Genomic DNA, 17,422 nt, shown 5'->3' with positions numbered 1-17,422 from the left:
TTAAAAATTTTAAAGTATCATGAAGCATAGTTGGGGGAAGAATATAGTATACAAAAGGTTGTAAATTAGAAGATGAAATTGCCATATTTTACTTGGTCACATGTGAGAATTAGGATCAATAGATGAAAATTGTATGAATTTAGGCTCATTTTTAAGTAAATAAACTCATGTTTGAGGTATACAAAAAGTGTTATAATAATAATAATAATAATAATAATAATAATAAAAGACAGTCTTGTTAGGAGTGATTTTATGATTTCTGGAAGTATTCTAGTAATAACTATAATCCCCCTTGTTAGAAAGATTGTAAAGGAGGTTCTTGCTTTAGATAATAGAAAATGTTGAACTTCCAATGCTAGAATTTTGTAATTCTACAAAAATAACCACTTCTCATATATCTTTTTTTTCTTTTGCAAATCTTTTAAAAAGTTATTTGAAACTAAATATAAAATAAGAAAAAAATAGAAAAAGACAGGAAAAGGAAAAGCAAAACAAAATATTTAGCTGCCCAGCAGAATATTAGGGAGGATTCAAAATATGTAACAATCAATTTCAAGAAAGCGTATATAATAATAGAAGAGATTATATTCAATGTTATCTTTGCTTCATTAGAGGTTATTCTTTTGTTCTCTGCTGAGCCCTTTTATTTTATTCTTTTTCTTCTTTTTCATCCCTCTTACTTCCTCCAAGCAGGCTACAGTTAAGCGGGAGCATATATATATATATATACACAAACTTATGCATACATTCACACATATACTCCACCCCCCAAATATATATGTATGTGTGCAAATATATATATATATATATATACACATACATACATATACTTACATGTATACACATGCCTATATAAATATATATATATATACATACACACATTTGCATTTATACATATATAGGCATGTATCTAAAATGATTTTAACATGGCTAACATATAATGTAGATTTCTCTTGATTGAATCTTTAAGTTTTACTGCTTCACTGTAGGCTATTCTTTTGTTTTAATATTTTCAGAGTCTTTTTTTAAGACTCTGGATCTCCTTTCCTAGTTAGTTGACTTTCTTTTTATAATCTCCTTGTTTTTCTTGAATGATTCTTATTTATTTTTATTTTTAGTTTCTTTAGTTTTTCCCCAATCTCATTTGGTTTTTGAAGTCTTTTTTGAGTTTTTCTATAAATTCTCTGGGGGCAGACAACCATATAATGTTATTTTTAGAAAAGGAGAGGTTTTTCATTCTTTATATATTATTTTTTCTTGATCTGTTATACATTCACTGCTTGCCCTTGACAAAGTCTAATTTTATGTCCTCCTCTGAAGATGAACCCCAGTCTTCCCTATTCTCACTAATTTTTTGTGGTTGAGTTCTTTCTCCTATGCCTGCTCATTGAGAGAGAGAGAGAGAGAGAGAGAGAGAGAGAGAGAGAAAAGAGAAGAAGAGAGAGGAGGAGGAGGAGGAGGAGGAAGAGGAGGAGGAGGAGGAAGAGGAGGAGAAGGAGATGGGATGAGGAGGATGGTACCTCTCAATTCACTTCAGTCTTTTCCCTCTGGCCTGGAACCCCAAACCAAGTACTCCACCCTTTACTAAGTAGCTGCTGCCTGCTGTTTTTGTATTCACAAAGTATACTGTTTCCTTCTTGCTCTGACCATGTATCTCCAGCACAAGTGGGTCAAGCATTCCTAATCAACAGAGGTTCCTTTAGTCTTCCTAGAATCAGATCTGACCTCCCTACTCTGTCTGGGAGGAAGAAGTTCCTGTGGTTTGGGCTGAGGCTACCTTCTAAGCCAACTAGCCCCAGGGATCCTTACATGTTGAAGGATTTACATTTAGGTTTACATTTTAGACCTGTTAAACCCCATTCTTTCAGGTCTTCATCCCAGGACAATCCCTGTTCTACGCCGTCTTAATTTTTTTTCCCACCAGTCTATGTTTTCCCTGAGGCATAACTTTATTTTGTATGTGAGGGAAATATGGAGAGTTTTCTGATTTACTCTACCATCTTCCCAGAATCCTCCCCTAACACACACACACACACACACACACACACACACACACACCCCTACCTTTTCAAGTGATTTTATCATATATTCAGATATTCCAATATGAAGGAAACTAATATTGTAGACTATCATGGGAGTCCAGAAGGGAAATAATGACCAAATTGCCAATAACATAGTTCTGGGATCAACATTATATCATTTTTGTTCCTTTCTTCCATGATTCTATATATAGACATCTATGGGGAGATGTAGTGTGGTATAACAGAAGAAGCAACAGATGTGGAATTACAGAATCTTGGTTCAAATTATGGCTTTACCATTTACCATCTGTGAGACATTTTAAAATCATTTAATTTTCTATGTCTTAATTTCATCATTTATAAGTGGTTAAACTATATTTTACAAAAAAGTTTCTTCCGACTTGAAAATATGGTGATGCCATATTTAAAGGTGATTTCTTTAAGAATAAGATTGATATCTCAGGACATTTATCATTTTTTAAATAATAGCTATTTATTTTCAAAATACATGAAAAGATAATTTTCAACATTCACCCTTGCAAAACCTTGTGTTCAAAATTTTTCTCCTTCCCTCCTCCTACACTCTCTCTCCTAGACAGTAATCCAATATAAGTTAAACATGTGCAATTCTTTTAAACATATTTCTACATTTATCATGTTTCACAAGAAAAATCAGATCAAAAAGAAAAAAAAAGGAAGAAAAAAGCAAGCAAATAATAAAAAAGCTGAAAATACTATGCTGTGATCCATGTTCAGTCCCCAGAGTTCTTTTTCTGGATGTAGAAGACTCTCTCCATTACAAGTCTATTGAAACTGGCCTGATTCACTTTGAAAAGAGCTAAGTCCATCAGAGTTGATAATCACATAATCTTGCTGTGTACCATGTTCTCTTGGTGTTCTATTCACTTCACTTAGCATCAGTTCATGTAAGTCTCTCCAGGCCTTTCTGAAATCATAGGACATTTATTATGTTAACATACCACATGCAATATCACTTGTTGCCATTGCTTACATGAATTATTTACTCTTTGTTTTCATATAGATATTGCACCAATAGAACAATGGTTTGTAAGTATTTCATTACAAGAAGGATTAACTACTTACATTACTGAAGGAACACTTTTGGATCTTGTCCGAGGTAAAAATGAGACAAAAGTAACAGTCTCAGAGTTCATTAATGAGATGTGCAATAAGGTGCAGTGCTATTTATTTTACTCTGAGTAGTAATAGAATCAAAATAATAATAGCTAACATTTTCTATAATGCTTTAAATTTTGCAAAGGACTTTATATACTAATTCATTTGATCCACCCAATAAACCCTACAAGCTAAGTCCTTTGGTTGAATCCTCTTAATAAATCAGGAAACAAGACAGCCAAAGGGGAGAGTATTTTCTCAGAGCCACCCATGGGTAGTATCTGAAATTAGATTTCAACTCGGGTCTTCCTGTCTTGAAACCTAAGCACTATGCCATCTATGAGTATTAATCATGGATATATAGAATGATAAAGTGGAAAGGAAATTCAGAAATCAGTTATCTCAACTTTCCCTTTCCCCTTCCCACATTTTTTTTTACAGAGAGAAAATGACTTGCTGGAAGTCATATAGCTATCTCTTTAAATTATTGTATTTATGTAAATTGATTTATAAATGATAAGTCCCAGATGGTGAAGAAGGTTCAGATAGGATCCCCAATTAATTTTAATTTTCTCCAAGGGAAAACCAACTGACTTCTGAACAGCTTAGGGCATTCAGAATAGAAAACTTGAAAACTTATCTTATTATCAAAAAAATCACATCAAACATGGTGCAACAATTTTGTATTTATTGTTTATTTCTTTTTTTGGTGAGGCAATTGGGGTTAAGTGACTTTCCCAGGGGTCACACAGCTAGTAAATGTTAAATGTCTGGGGCTGGATTTGAAATCAGTTCCTTCTCACTTTAGAGTCAGTACTCTATTCACTGTTCCATCTAACTGCAATGACTCTGACAAGATAATAGTGAAGACTTCTGTTGAATAATACTTGTGGAATGAAGTGATTTTTATACTGATAAAATAGAAATTAATCCCTTCCCGTTTTCACCACCATGCGACATAAATACCTTTTTTCAACTCTAGTGATATTAAGTCAAGTCATTGAACATTTATTAAGCACTTCTCTTATGTCTGAATATTTCTGTAGTGTGTGATAGCCTGCTCACACCTAATTTGCATTTTTAATAGCTCTTTGACTGATTTTCAACTTTAGTGTTTTGGACACTTTACTCTTTGTTGTCTCAAAGTTATAGAATATTGGTCAACCTGCCATCTGGGGGAGGAGGTGGGGGAAAGGAGGGGGAAAATTGGAATAAAAGGTTTTGCAATTTTCAATGCTGAAAAATTACCCATGTATATATCTTGTAAATAAAAACCTATAATAATATTTAATTTAAAAGTTATAGAATATTACTTGAAAAATATTGGTGGCAAAAATATAGACTAATTACACTGATAGAAATAATGGAATCAGGAAGAGGGAGTATTTTTGCAATGAAAAACAGCTTTGAATGTGTTGCATTTGAAATGTCCATGGAGTATCCAGACAGAAATGTTCTCCATGTAGTTAACATATTGCCCCATAAAAGCTTTTAAAAGTAGATGGCAAAATATTACCTCTTTTAATAAACACAAATATAAATTTTAACATCAAAATTTGATTGTTCCACAGAACCTATTCTTCAGTGGCAACTTGGGGAGCCAATAAGTCATAGTCAGTTTATTAAGATGATTCCACATGTGAAAAAAATTAAGATAGCAAAATGCCCCTGTGCTAATGATGTTGTAATACTTGGTATTGTGTGTGATCACACTTATGAAGGTAAGTTTATGCTTTTAAACTGAATTATTTTTCAATGCAAATAGTGCTCAGTGGTTGTTTAGCTATTCATTGGTGATATGGATAAAAAAAAAGATTAAGAATTTGTCATACATATAAGGGGAGAAAATGGAGAATAGTATCATGACAATCTTGAGAGGAAGTAATATTTAGGAAAAGAAGGAGTTTAACTTTATCAAAGATTTCAGAAAGTAAGAAGGATCATGAATTAGAAAAAAAAAACATTTATTTTTTGACAATTAAGAAATCACTGGCAAATGCAGAGATGAAAGTTTCATCTTAAAAATGAGGTCAGAATTCAGATTTCCAAATGGTTTAAAAGACTGAGAAGAAAACAAGTTAAGACTTAATACAAATGTCTTTTTTAAGGAATTTAGGAAGTTTTCTATCTTTCCCTGTTCCCTTGTGGAAGTTCTGTGAGAAGACAGGAAAAAAAAAAAGAAAAAAAGAAAAAAAGGTAGGATGGGTTGCAAGATATATTTACCTTAATGAGATCAAAGATCCCATTAAAATATTAAATATGACTGGCAACTAATAACAGTATTTTGCCAGAGTTAAACCAGAGGTTACTAAGCTCCTTATCAGCTTTGTGACCATGAGTAGTTGGTTAATTTCTGTGATCCATACTTTTCTGTATCTATGAAATCGGTATAAGAAGATTTGCCCCATCTATCTCATTGTCTTCAGTGTTGTTGTGAGGGAAGCATTCTGTAAATTGTAAAGCACTGTAGAAGTGTGAACAAAGATTATATTGCTCCAGATTCAATATATTGTAGAAGAAAATCCTATATTCATCCATATCATGTTCCTATTAGGAAAGCTGAAAGAAGAAATGTATTTATTTTTTCCCCTCAAAGATGAAGGGATGTAATGAAGACTGAATGAACTTCTTGTAGATCAGAGAAGTTTTGCCTAATGACCTGACACTATAAATTTGTTTAAAATTGATTCAGAACTGATGTTTTTTATAATTTTAAATGTTTGTCTCATTTAAATCTGTCTTGGATATCATTTTTTCTCTTATTTAGGTGTCTACTTAGGTTTGACCTATTCTGGATTTTGGGATGACAATGGTACTTCATGGTACAATTTAACAGAAAATATTTGCTCTGCATTATCAGAAGGTGATTTTTTTCTGACCAAGTCTTTAGAAAGTATTTCCCCTATGCCCTTCTTTTGAGGAAAACTTAGGCAAGATCCTTCATTCCTGTAGTCTCAATTTTCCATAAGTAAAATGAGGGGACTATATTTGAGGTGTCTTTTTCTAAATTCTGTGATTCTAAATTGCAAAGGGCATGGGACCTCAAATTTTTATTAAGCAACCTAGCATCTCTGAAGAAAACAAATGATAAGATACATTGTGACTCCTGAATGCTTAATAGTAGAATTTGATCCCTAGGATTGCACTGTGCTAACAGTTACTCTAAATGTGACCTTTTCTTCATTGCCATAATGATAACAGGAATCTTTTAGAGCCAAGAATTATTCAGGAAATTATAGTAAATAGGTTTTAGAGTTTTAAGGGACCATACATGCCATGTAGTCCAATACCCTCATTTCAAAGATCTAGGAAGACTTGAGATTAGCTGATTTGTTCAAGGTCACATAGTCAAAATTTAAACTCAGCTGCTCTGACAGCAAATCCCAGTTACTTAAAACATGTTGTCCCTTAATAAGTAAATTTATGACAACTTCTATTGCTATTTTTCCTCTTTTAGACTGCCTAGATTTTTCATTTGTGGATGTTGTTTTAACAAATCATCATTTAATACTTCTCACCTCATTGGGTCTTTTTATAAGTGAAGATCTTCGTTATCCAAAGAAGAGTTTAATAGTATGTGTTTCAACTTTGTAAACATTGATCTTAAATATCTCCCTGACATTAAGTAAATATATACATGATATATTATTTGTGGTGTCTCATAGAACAGAACTGGTTCTGACTTGCTGAGAAAAACAAATGAGAAGATAATATATATGTATATATATCGTACTATGAAAATAATATGACAATAAATTGAGAATCACAAGGAACAAGATAAAGAATTCAAAAGAAAATGAAAGAAATCATTTCATAGAAGCATTAGCTGAATGAACTACAAATGATTAGTCTGAAGATGGGAAGATTCAGAGTAAACAAGATCTCTAGAGTCAAATATTTGAAAGGCTATTATATAGAAAGGGAAATGAACTTGTTTTGCATAGTCCCAAAAGAGAGAATAAGAACAATAGGGGATAAAGAGAAGGGAGAGCATAAGGTGTGTGTGTTGGGAGGGGGGCGTTTACTTGATTTTCCAAAGAATTGATTTAATTCCTAAGAATTAGAATCTTCCAAAGAGCTTCCTTGGAGAATATTGGGTTGGTTGTCTGTCACTGGAGGTTTTCCTCTGGAGTACAGATGACCGACCACTATCACTACTCTAGAAAGGATTCTCAGTCATATATGTTTGAATCAGATAATGATTGAAATTTTGAGAGCCTATTATTGCTCTCATTCAATTATGCCTCACAAATGTGCATGAACACTTCTCTTGTTCTGGAAAGTAAGCTCTATGAAAGTGAAAAGAAACATTAACTTCAGGGTATAGAAAACAGGATAGGAGTCAGAAAAATTTAAGTGTCTGCAGTGATTAAAAGGGAGTAGGAATAGTATTGAGTAGTGGGAAGGAAGAAGAGTTAACAGAGGAAAAAATGCCTAGAGATCTACTTGCCAAGATAACATTTTAATAATTTACAATTTTAATAATTTTCTTAGTAGGTTCTCACAGAGTTAGTCAGAATGAAAGAGATTAGCAAAATAGGATAGGGGAGTTATTCCAAAATTAATTCCAGTGCCTGATAAGCCTCATTTTGAGATAGATTAAGCCCCTATCTCCCTGATTGCCCACTTCTTGTTAAACTTTCTCATTTGGAGAAATAATTATGTTATCTCTTTTTTTCCTTCCAGAAGTTTTCAAGAGCAAACTTTTGTGGTTTTGAAAGGGTAAGGACATAAACTAATGTGGTGGGGATTGTAGAATTTCAAGAAGGAAACCTGGGTGTTAAAAATGAGTATTTTAAATATATAATAATATGAATAGAGATAATAGATTAGAATCATACCCATTGCAATAACATTCTACAATTAAAGTTTTTCAAAAATGTATCAATCCAATTTCATGATGTCCGGAAGAGATGATAAGTGAAGTAGACAGTCTGAAAGGAAAGAGACTGTAAAAGTTCTGTGGAGATGTGGTCACTGATGTGGGTCTTAAATTTTTGGTAGGATTTAGATTGGTAGTAGATATGTTAGAACACAGCTGTGTGGTGCAGTGGTCAGTGTGCTAGACCTAGAGTCAGGTGAACTCATCTTCCAGAGTCCAAATCTGGCCTCAAGACATTTATTAGCTGTGTGATCCTGGGCAAGTACTTCTGCTTGTCTCAGTTTTTTCATCTATAAAATGAGTTGGAGAAGAAAATGGCAAATTGCTTCAGTATTTTTGCAACAACAACAAAATAAAAGCCCCTTAAATGGAGTTGCAAACAGGAACATGACTAAAAAGTGACTAAACAATAGGCATGTTGGGAAGATCAATTGATAACGGCATTCTAGCTGTAAGATTTATGTGTGTGTGTATATATATATATATATATATATATATATATATATATAATAAACACTTAGAAAATACTGGGAAAACATACAATCAGGCTACAGTGGCTCTGAAATACCAGTTGGCTAGATAAACTATGACCAGATTATAAAGGGAATTAAGATGTAATCTTGCTTTGATAAGCTGTGGGGAGCCTTTGTTTACTAAAGAGTCCTACAAGATGAAAGGAAATAGCAAACCACTCAAGTATATTTATCAAAAAACCGCCCAAAACAAAAATTGAACAATCTTCCAGTGAAAAAATCACAATCAAAAAGGGTCACAAACTGTGACATGACTGAAAAGTTATTAAATAACAATAACAGCATGTTGGGAAGATCAACTGATAATAGCATTGTTTTAATGATTACCATTTTATAATATAGTTTCAGATCTGGTATTTTTTTTTTATTTAATAGCCTTTTATTTACAGGTTATATGCATGGGTAACTTTACAGCATTAACAATTGCCAAACCTCTTGTTCCAGTTTTTCACCTCTTACCCCCAACCCCCTCCCCTAGATGGCAGGATGACCAATAGATGTTAAATACATTAAAATATAAATTAGATACACAATAAGTATACATGACCAAACCGTTATTTTGCTGTATAAAAAGAATCAGACTCTGAAATATTGTACAATTAGCTTGTGAAGGAAATCAAAAATGCAGGTGGGCATAAATATAGGGATTGGGAATTCAATGTAATGGTTTTTAGTCATCACCCAGAGTTCTTTCTCTGGGCGTAGCTGGTTCAGTTCATTACTGCTCCATTGGAAATGATTTGGTTGATCTCGTTGCTGAGGATGGCCAGGTCCATCAGAACTGGTCATCATATAGTATTGTTGTTGAAGTATATAATGATCTCCTGGTCCCGCTCATTTCACTCAGCATCAGTTCGTGTAAGTCTCTCCAGGCCTTTCTGAAATCATCCTGTTGGTCATTTCTTACAGAACAGTAATATTCCATAATATTCATATACCACAATTTATTCAACCATTCTCCAACTGATGGACATCCATTCAGATTCCAGTTTCTAGCCACTACAAAAAGGGCTGCCACAAACATTCGTGCACATACAGGTCCCTTTCCCTTCTTTATAATCTCTTTGGGATATAAGCCCAGTAGTACCACTGCTGGATCAAAGGGTATGCACAGTTTGATAACTTTTTGAGCATAGTTCCAAACTACTCTCCAAAATTCAGATCTGGTATTACTAGGCTACCTTCTTTCACTTTTTTTCCCATTTATTCTCTTGATATTCTTGATCTTCTTGTTCTTCCACATGAATTTTGTTATGTTTTTTTTATCTCTACAAAGAGATAGTTTTGGTAGTTTTAATTGATGTGGCACTAAATAAGGAAATTAATTTCAGTAGACTTGTCATTATATTATACTAACCGAATTACCCGTGAGCAACGAATATTTTTCTATTCATTTAGATCTGACTTTATTTGTGTGAAAAATCATAACTGTGTTCATAACAGTTCCTGAGTTTATCTTGGTACATAAACCACCAAATATTTTATATTGTCTTTGTTGTTCTTATTTACTTCCTGCCTTTTTTGTGACTCAATTTAAGGGTTTCTTGGCAAAAATATTAGGATGCTATTCCATTTCCTTTTCTAACTAATTTTACATGTGAACAAACTGAGACAAGCAGGGGTAAATGACTTATCAAGATCATTAAAAGTGTCTTGAGCCAAATATGAACTCATGAAGATGAATCTTTCTGACTCCAGACTTAGGATTTTATATAGTACAACACTTAATTGCATTTTATATCATCTACAGTTATTTTAAATGGAATTTCTCTTTGCATCTCTTCCTGATGGATTTTGTTGGTAATATATAGAAATGCTAATGATTTATGTGAGTTTATTCTATATCATTTAACTTAATAAAGCTGTTAATTATTTCAACTATTTTAAAAATTGATTCTCCAGGGTTCTACAAATAAATCATATCATATGCATTTGTTACCTTGTTACATAATTCCTTCAATTTATTTTTCTTATGGCTGGCATTTCTAGCACAATATTGATAATGATGATAATGAACATCCATGCTTCAATCTTTTTCCTAATATAATATCATTTATTAATGAAGGACAGGTCAATGATGTCACTATTTCTGTAAAAAACACAAAAGGAAGGCAAATGGCCTTCCTAAGTACGTCTTCCTTCTGATTATACAATTTTGTGATCTACTCTGGCAATCTTGCTTTGAGAATTTTTTTTTTGCTATACTTGTTGCAAAATCTTTTTATTTATTAACAAGTATAGCTTTTTATTTTTGAAATATATATATGAATAATATTTGACTTTCATTGCTACAAAACCTGTAGTCTAATTTTCCCCCTTTTCCCCCTCCTTTCCCCAGTCAGCAAGTGATTCAATATATGTTAAACATATGCAATTGCTCTATACATATTTCTACAAATATGCTACACAAGAACAATCAGATAAAAAAAAAAATGAGAAAGAAACCAAAATACAAGGAAACACAACGAAAAGAGTGAAAATACAATACTGTGGTCCACATTCATTTCCCATTGTCCTCTCTCTGGGTCCAGATGGTTTTTGTCATCACAACATTATTGGTAGTGGTCTGAGTCACCTCACTGTTGATGAAAGAGCCGTGCTCATCAGAACGATCATCATATCTTGCTATTGCCATATACAATGATCTCTAATTTTGCTCATTTCACTTAGCATCATTTCATGTAAGTCTCTTCAGGATTCTCTGAAATCATTCTGCTGATCACTTCTTAAAGAACAATAATATTCATAACATTCACATGCTATAACTTGTTCAGCCATTCTCCAATTGATGAACATTGACTCACTTTCCAGTACAAAAAAGAGCTACTTTGAACATTTTTGTACATGTGGGTACTTTTCCCTCCTTTATTACTCTTTAAGATACAAGTCCAGTAGAAACACTGCTGGATCAAAGGGTACGCACAGCTTGATAACTTTTTGAGTATAGTTCCAAATTGATCTCCAGAATGGTGGAATCAATTCACAATTCCACCAATAATGTATTAGTACCTTAGTTTTCCTACATCCCCTTGTCGTTATTCTTTCCTATCATTTTAACCAATCTTAGAGGTATGTAGAACCTTAGAGTTATATTAATTTGCATTTCTCTGATCAATAATAATAATAGAGCACCTTTTCCTATGATTAGAAATGGTTTTTAACGTTTTCATCTGAAAATTGTCTGTTCATATCCTTTGACCATTTATCAGTTGAAGAATGGGTTGAATTCTTATAAATTTAAGTTAATTCTCTAGATATTTTAGAAATAAGGCCTTTATCAGAACTCTTTAATGTAAATCCCCCCCTCCAATTTATTTCTTTTTTTCTAATTTTGTCTGCATTGGTTTGTCTTCATTGGTTTGAAGTACTCATTTTTAACCCTACTTGCTATAAAACGTCTCTTCCCTACAGATTGATGGGGATTTTTTCTACTACAAAAGGAGTAAAAACTCCTGTTTTGCCTTCAAAAGTCCATCTCATAGGGGCAGCACTAACTTCAGCTGCTATTGATCCTCCTACACCAGGCATGTAGGTGTCTGCTTTAATCTTTGGCCAGTGACTGGGCCAGCTGGCACCTCTCATGACTGTCCGATCTGCACCAGTGTCTACCAATCCTTCCAATGGAAGGCCATTTATATAGATTGTGAGCATAGGTCGGTCAGTTGTTATAGCTGCTGTCCAGTAAATTGCTGGATTTTGTGATCTGGAATCAGAATCTGGGTGACTATCACCAGGTTGCTTATTAGGATTCTGTATGAGTAAACCTGATGCTACTATTTCTCCTGGGTGATAAGTCACACATTGTCTGTCTGTATTGGTGACTGGGATATTATCTACACATTCCCCAGTTTCCCACATCAGTATGTGGATGGACACTGTTTTGTATGTACTCTCAGGAGGTAAAATGGTCAAGCCTACTGTGCCTGAAGGTAAGGGATCCATAGGCTGGAGAGGAACAGATTTCACCTCTCCAGGGGGTATTTCAGTTGTCTCAGCTGCATACAACTCTATTCTCCCTAATTGTAATCCCTTTCTCCCATCAGGTTGCTTCCTGGCTTATTGATTGTGTAATCCCTTTCTGCCATCATATGGCTTCCTGGCTGATTGGTCATATTGGGGTATTGGCCGTCTAGGCACTCTCTGGGTGCACCATTGGCTGCCATCATGCCCCAAGTGTTTTTTGCCTGGGGCCCTGGGACTGGGCCCCTCATCCCATTTCCCTGAACCTGTCTACATTCTGAGGCCCAATGGAAGCCTCTGTTGCATTTTGGACATGGGGTGCTGGGTCTTGTTCTCCCACCGTGTTTTCTCACTCTGCCTCTATACCAACATTGAGCTTTCAGATGCCCTACTTTACCACACTGAAAGCATTGACGTGTCTCTCTAGAAGTCCCTTGCCGGAAGGGACCCTGTCTACCCATGTTGGGATCTTGGGAAGTCTGCATCATAGTCTGGCTATAAAAGGCATTTGTACCCACTGTGGCACAGCGTCTTATGAACTCCTCTAAAGGAGCATCCTTGTGCAGTCCTAGTATAATCCTTCTGCACACCTCATTAGCATTTTCCTTAGCAAGTTGCCTTATTAAAACATCTGTTGATGGATTTTCCCCATTAGTTCTTGTGATAGCAGTCTGCAAACGTCCCACAAAGTCAGCAAAGGGCTCATCTGGCCCTTGCATTATTTTTGTGAAGGTCTCACCTTTGTCATTTTTATTGTGAATCGAAGCCCACACTTTGATAGCATTAGCAGCAATTTGCTCATATGCTGCTACTGAATAATTAATCTGTGCTGTGATGTCTGCATATGGACCTATACCTTGTAGTAAGTCATAGGTGATCGCAGCATGAACATCATTTTGACTATTTTGTTGGGCTTGTATCCTACAGAACTCACTATATTCAGAAAGCCACATGTAATTTTGTCCAGGTTCTAGGCATACTCTTGCTATAGATTTCCAGTCATCAGGAGTCAAGATTTCAAAAGCCAAATTCTGTAATAGCATCTTAACATAAGCTGATGTAGCCCCATAAAGAGTGCAAGCCTTTTTAAGATCTTTAATGATTTCTACGTTAAAAGGGGCATATTTTCGACTTTGTTGACCGGAGGCATTAAACTGGGAAATTACAGGAAACATAAGTGGCTGGAGCTCCCGGATATCCACGCCCTTTTCTTTGGCCTTCATTAAGCCCTCTTGCAGTCTACTCAAAATTGGTGCTGTCACTGCCCCCCCCCCCACTGCCCCTCCTCCCTCCATCCCGGAGGGTGGAGTTGGTGGAGGAGAGTCAATCACTTATCCTGAGGTGGGGCTGAAGCTGCCTCCTGAGATGGAAAGTGACCACATCTTTGCTCACTTAAGTCTCCATGCCCTGTGGGGATATGGTCATTAATCTCTTCATTGTCTTCCTCCTTAATATCATGTCTACTCTGAGAAGGAGTAGAAGGAGCCACAGGTTTTTTATTTCTTCTAGGGATAGGGTTTCTTAGTGCTAACTGAATTATATTGTATAAATAAAATGCCTCGATGGAAATTGAATGAGGACCATTTTCTCTGAAATATGTGGACATATCTTGTCCAACCAGGGACCAGTTATCTCAAGAGATCTGCTCCTCCTCTACGAACCAAGGGGAGATGCAGTTTAATGTACCCACAAGTCTCGCTACCTGTTCCCAAGTTATAAGTAACCCATGTCTTTCTTCCAACAACATGCTTTTATAACCACCTTGGGTGGGGTTGGGGCGGATAGAGTCTTTTTTACATTTGTCCCATTTGCCAAAAGATTACTGGTTTAGTTTTTGAAAATAAGTTTTATTTGTCTATTAACAATACCCCCAAGTTCCTGGTCACCGGAGACTTCTTATCCTTGGTTCCACCGTTGGGTGCCAAATGGAAGATCGTTATTTTAAAATCAGCGGAGTCAGGAATTCAGGTTGGGAAAAATTCAGTCTTTATTCTCAGTGAAGGGATCAGAGGTGGAAGAGAATGGGATGCAATTGGCAGCTAGTCAAGAAGCTAGCTCGACCAGCAGCCACAAACCAGCCTCAAGTCTCAACCCGGCCCAATCTCCCCACTTCTTTCCCTGTCTCCCTCTGCCTCCACCCACCAAAATCGTCATTTCCTATCAAACACAGGACTTGCGAGGGGGGCAGGGACCATTCTTATCAATCTGTTATTAATGAATATAGCCCAATTTTATTTAGCCTCACATCGGGACCTCATACAACCAAACCTGATTACAAGAACCTTTGACTGTAAAATGTTTTCCCATTTTTCTTCCTTCTAATCTTGCCCATTGTTTGTTTTGTACAAAGTTTTTAATAATATAATCAAAATTTCTATTTTGTGATCAATAATGATCTCTAGTTCTTCTTTGGTCACAAATTCCTTCCTCCTCCACAGATCTGAGAGGCAAACTATCCTATGTTCTTCTCACTTATTTATAATCTCATTCTTTATGCTTAGATCATTAACCCATTTTGACCTTATCTTGGTGTACGGTGTTAAGTGTGAGTCAATGCCTAGTTTCTGCCATACTAATTTCCAATTTTTCCAGCAGTTTTTGTCAAATAGTGAATTCTTATCCCCAAACTTGTGGTCTTTGGGTTTGTCCAGCATTAGATTATTATAGTCATTGACTATTTTTTTATTTATTCTTTTTCTAGCTTTTTAGTTGCATGCCCAATTATTTTCTCTTTCTCTATTTTATGCAAGTAAGTATCTAGAGAGATATAAAATTCCCCTAAGAACTGCTTTGGCTGCATCCCATAAATTTTGGTATGTTGTCTTATTATTGTCATTCTCTTGGATAAAATTAGATTGCGTCTATGCTTTGTTATTTCATCCATTCATTCTTTAGAATCTGATCTTTTAGTTTCCAATTAATTTTTAGTCTATTTTCCCCTGACTCTTTATTACATGTAATTTTCATTACATCATGATCTGAAAAAAAAGGATGCATTTTATTTATTTCTATCTTTCTGCATTTAATTTTGAGGTTTTTATGACCTAATATATGGTCAACTTTTGTATAAGTTCCATGAACCACTGAGAAAAAAGTATACTCTTTTCTTTTTCCATTCAATTTTCTCCAAAGATCTATCATAAGTTTTTCTAAAATTCTATTTATCTCTTTAACTTCTTTCTTATTTATTTTGTGTTCTGAGAGAGCAAGGTTGGGATGCCCCACTAGTATAGTTTTGTTGTCTATTTCTTTTTGCAGCTTTTTTAACTTCTCCTCTAGGAATTTGGATACTATACCACTTGGTGTGTGTGTGTGTATATACACTATTGATATCTATGGTAACTTTTAGCAAGATATATTTTGCTTCATAATCTCTTTTAATTAGATCGATTTTTGCTTTTGCTTGATCTGAGATCAGGATTACTACCCCTGTTTTTTGTTTGTTTGTTTGTTTTTAACTATAATTGAAACATAATAGATTTTGCTCTAGCCTTTTACTTTTACTCTGTATATAGCACTCTGTTTTAAATGTGTTTCTTGTAAACAACATATTGTAGGATTCTGGATTTTAATTCAGTCTGCTATCCATTTCTGTTTAATGGGAGACTAATTCTGTACTTCCTGCCATCTTATTTACCCCAAGTTATGCTTTTATCTTTCCTTTCCCTCTGTCCTTCCTCCCAAGTATTTTGCTTCTGATCACCATCTCCCTCAAACAGCCCTCACTCTTTATAGCCCTAACCCCTTTTTTATGCCTTTCTCCTACTACTTCTGTTTTCCTATCTATTAGCCTCCCCCTTTCCTTTCCCCTTTCTCCTCCCACTTCCCTATAAGGTGGGACAAGTTTCTGGGTGAAGCCAAGTATTTCTGACATTCTCTCCTTGAGCCAAATCTGATGAGAATAAGATTCACACAATGCTTATCTCCCTTCCTTCCCTCTCCCCTCCCCTATTATAACAGGTCTTTGCCTCTTCATGAAATGCAATTTCCCACATTTAACCTCCATTTTCTCTTTTCCCAATACAGTGCCCTTTCTTTTTTGTATTATAATAATAAAATCAAATTATATCTGCACTCTCTTAAGTATACCCATAACAGAGATATAGTTCTCAAGAGTTCTTTACCTTTTATCTTTTTATGCTTCTCTTGAGTTCTGTATTTGAAATTCAATTTTTAAAATTCAGCTCGGTCTTTCTATTAGACATAAATGATATTCACCTGTATCACTAAATGTCCATCCTCTTAGACTAAAAAATGATACTCAATTTCAACTGGATATTTCTAGCTGCGATCCAAGTTCCTTTGCCTTTCAGAATATCATATTCCAGGCTTTTTGTTCCTTTAAAGTGGAAGCTACTGGGTCTTGGATAATCCTGATTGTGGCTCCTCTATATTTGAATTATTTCTTTCTGGCTGTTTGCAATATTTTTCCTTGGCCCAATAATTCTGAAATTTAGCTATAATATTCCTTGGAGTTTTCATTTTAGGCTCTCTTTTAGGAGATGATTGGTGAATTCTTTCAATAACTATTTTATCTTCTGATTCTAGGATATCAGGGCAATTTTCCTTGATAATTTTCTGAAAGATAATGTGTAGGCTCTTTTTTTAAATCATAGTTTTCAGGAAGTTCAATAATCCTTAAATTCTCTCTTCTGGATCAATTTTCCAGGTCAGTTGTTTTTCCAATGAGGTATTTTATATTTTTTCTATTTTTTTTTAAATTTTGTTTGACTGATTCTTGAAGTCTTATTGAATCATTCATTTCCATTTGTTCAGTTCTAATTTGTAACAAATTATTTTCTTCAGTTATCTTTTTAAGTTCTTTTTGTATTCAGCCAATTGAATTTTTAAATAAGTTGTTTTGTTCAGTGGGTTTTTTTTCCATTTCA

General features: G+C 34.6%; 1 protein-coding gene across 4 annotated transcripts in view; it reads left to right on the top strand.

The window, feature by feature from the left end:
* The window catches only part of CATSPERB (cation channel sperm associated auxiliary subunit beta), a 164,436-nt gene that overhangs the window by 49,315 nt on the left and 97,699 nt on the right, over positions 1–17,422 (top strand). For 3 of the 4 annotated variants that reach the window (XM_031952286.1, XM_031952283.1, XM_031952285.1), the window contains 5 exons: positions 3,064–3,159; positions 4,730–4,879; positions 5,926–6,021; positions 6,616–6,731; positions 7,845–7,880. In XM_031952286.1, coding sequence (XP_031808146.1) covers positions 3,064–3,159; positions 4,730–4,879; positions 5,926–6,021; positions 6,616–6,731; positions 7,845–7,880 — 494 coding nt within the window. The remainder of the gene's footprint in view (positions 1–3,063; positions 3,160–4,729; positions 4,880–5,925; positions 6,022–6,615; positions 6,732–7,844; positions 7,881–17,422) is intronic. The other variant, XM_031952284.1, reaches the window with a different exon arrangement.

The sequence above is a fragment of the Sarcophilus harrisii genome, chromosome 2, assembly GCF_902635505.1.
Source record: "Sarcophilus harrisii chromosome 2, mSarHar1.11, whole genome shotgun sequence".
Classification (NCBI taxonomy): Eukaryota; Metazoa; Chordata; class Mammalia; order Dasyuromorphia; family Dasyuridae; genus Sarcophilus; species Sarcophilus harrisii.
Note: the sequence above shows the minus strand (reverse complement) of the source record. Positions and strands in the feature narration are given on the sequence as shown.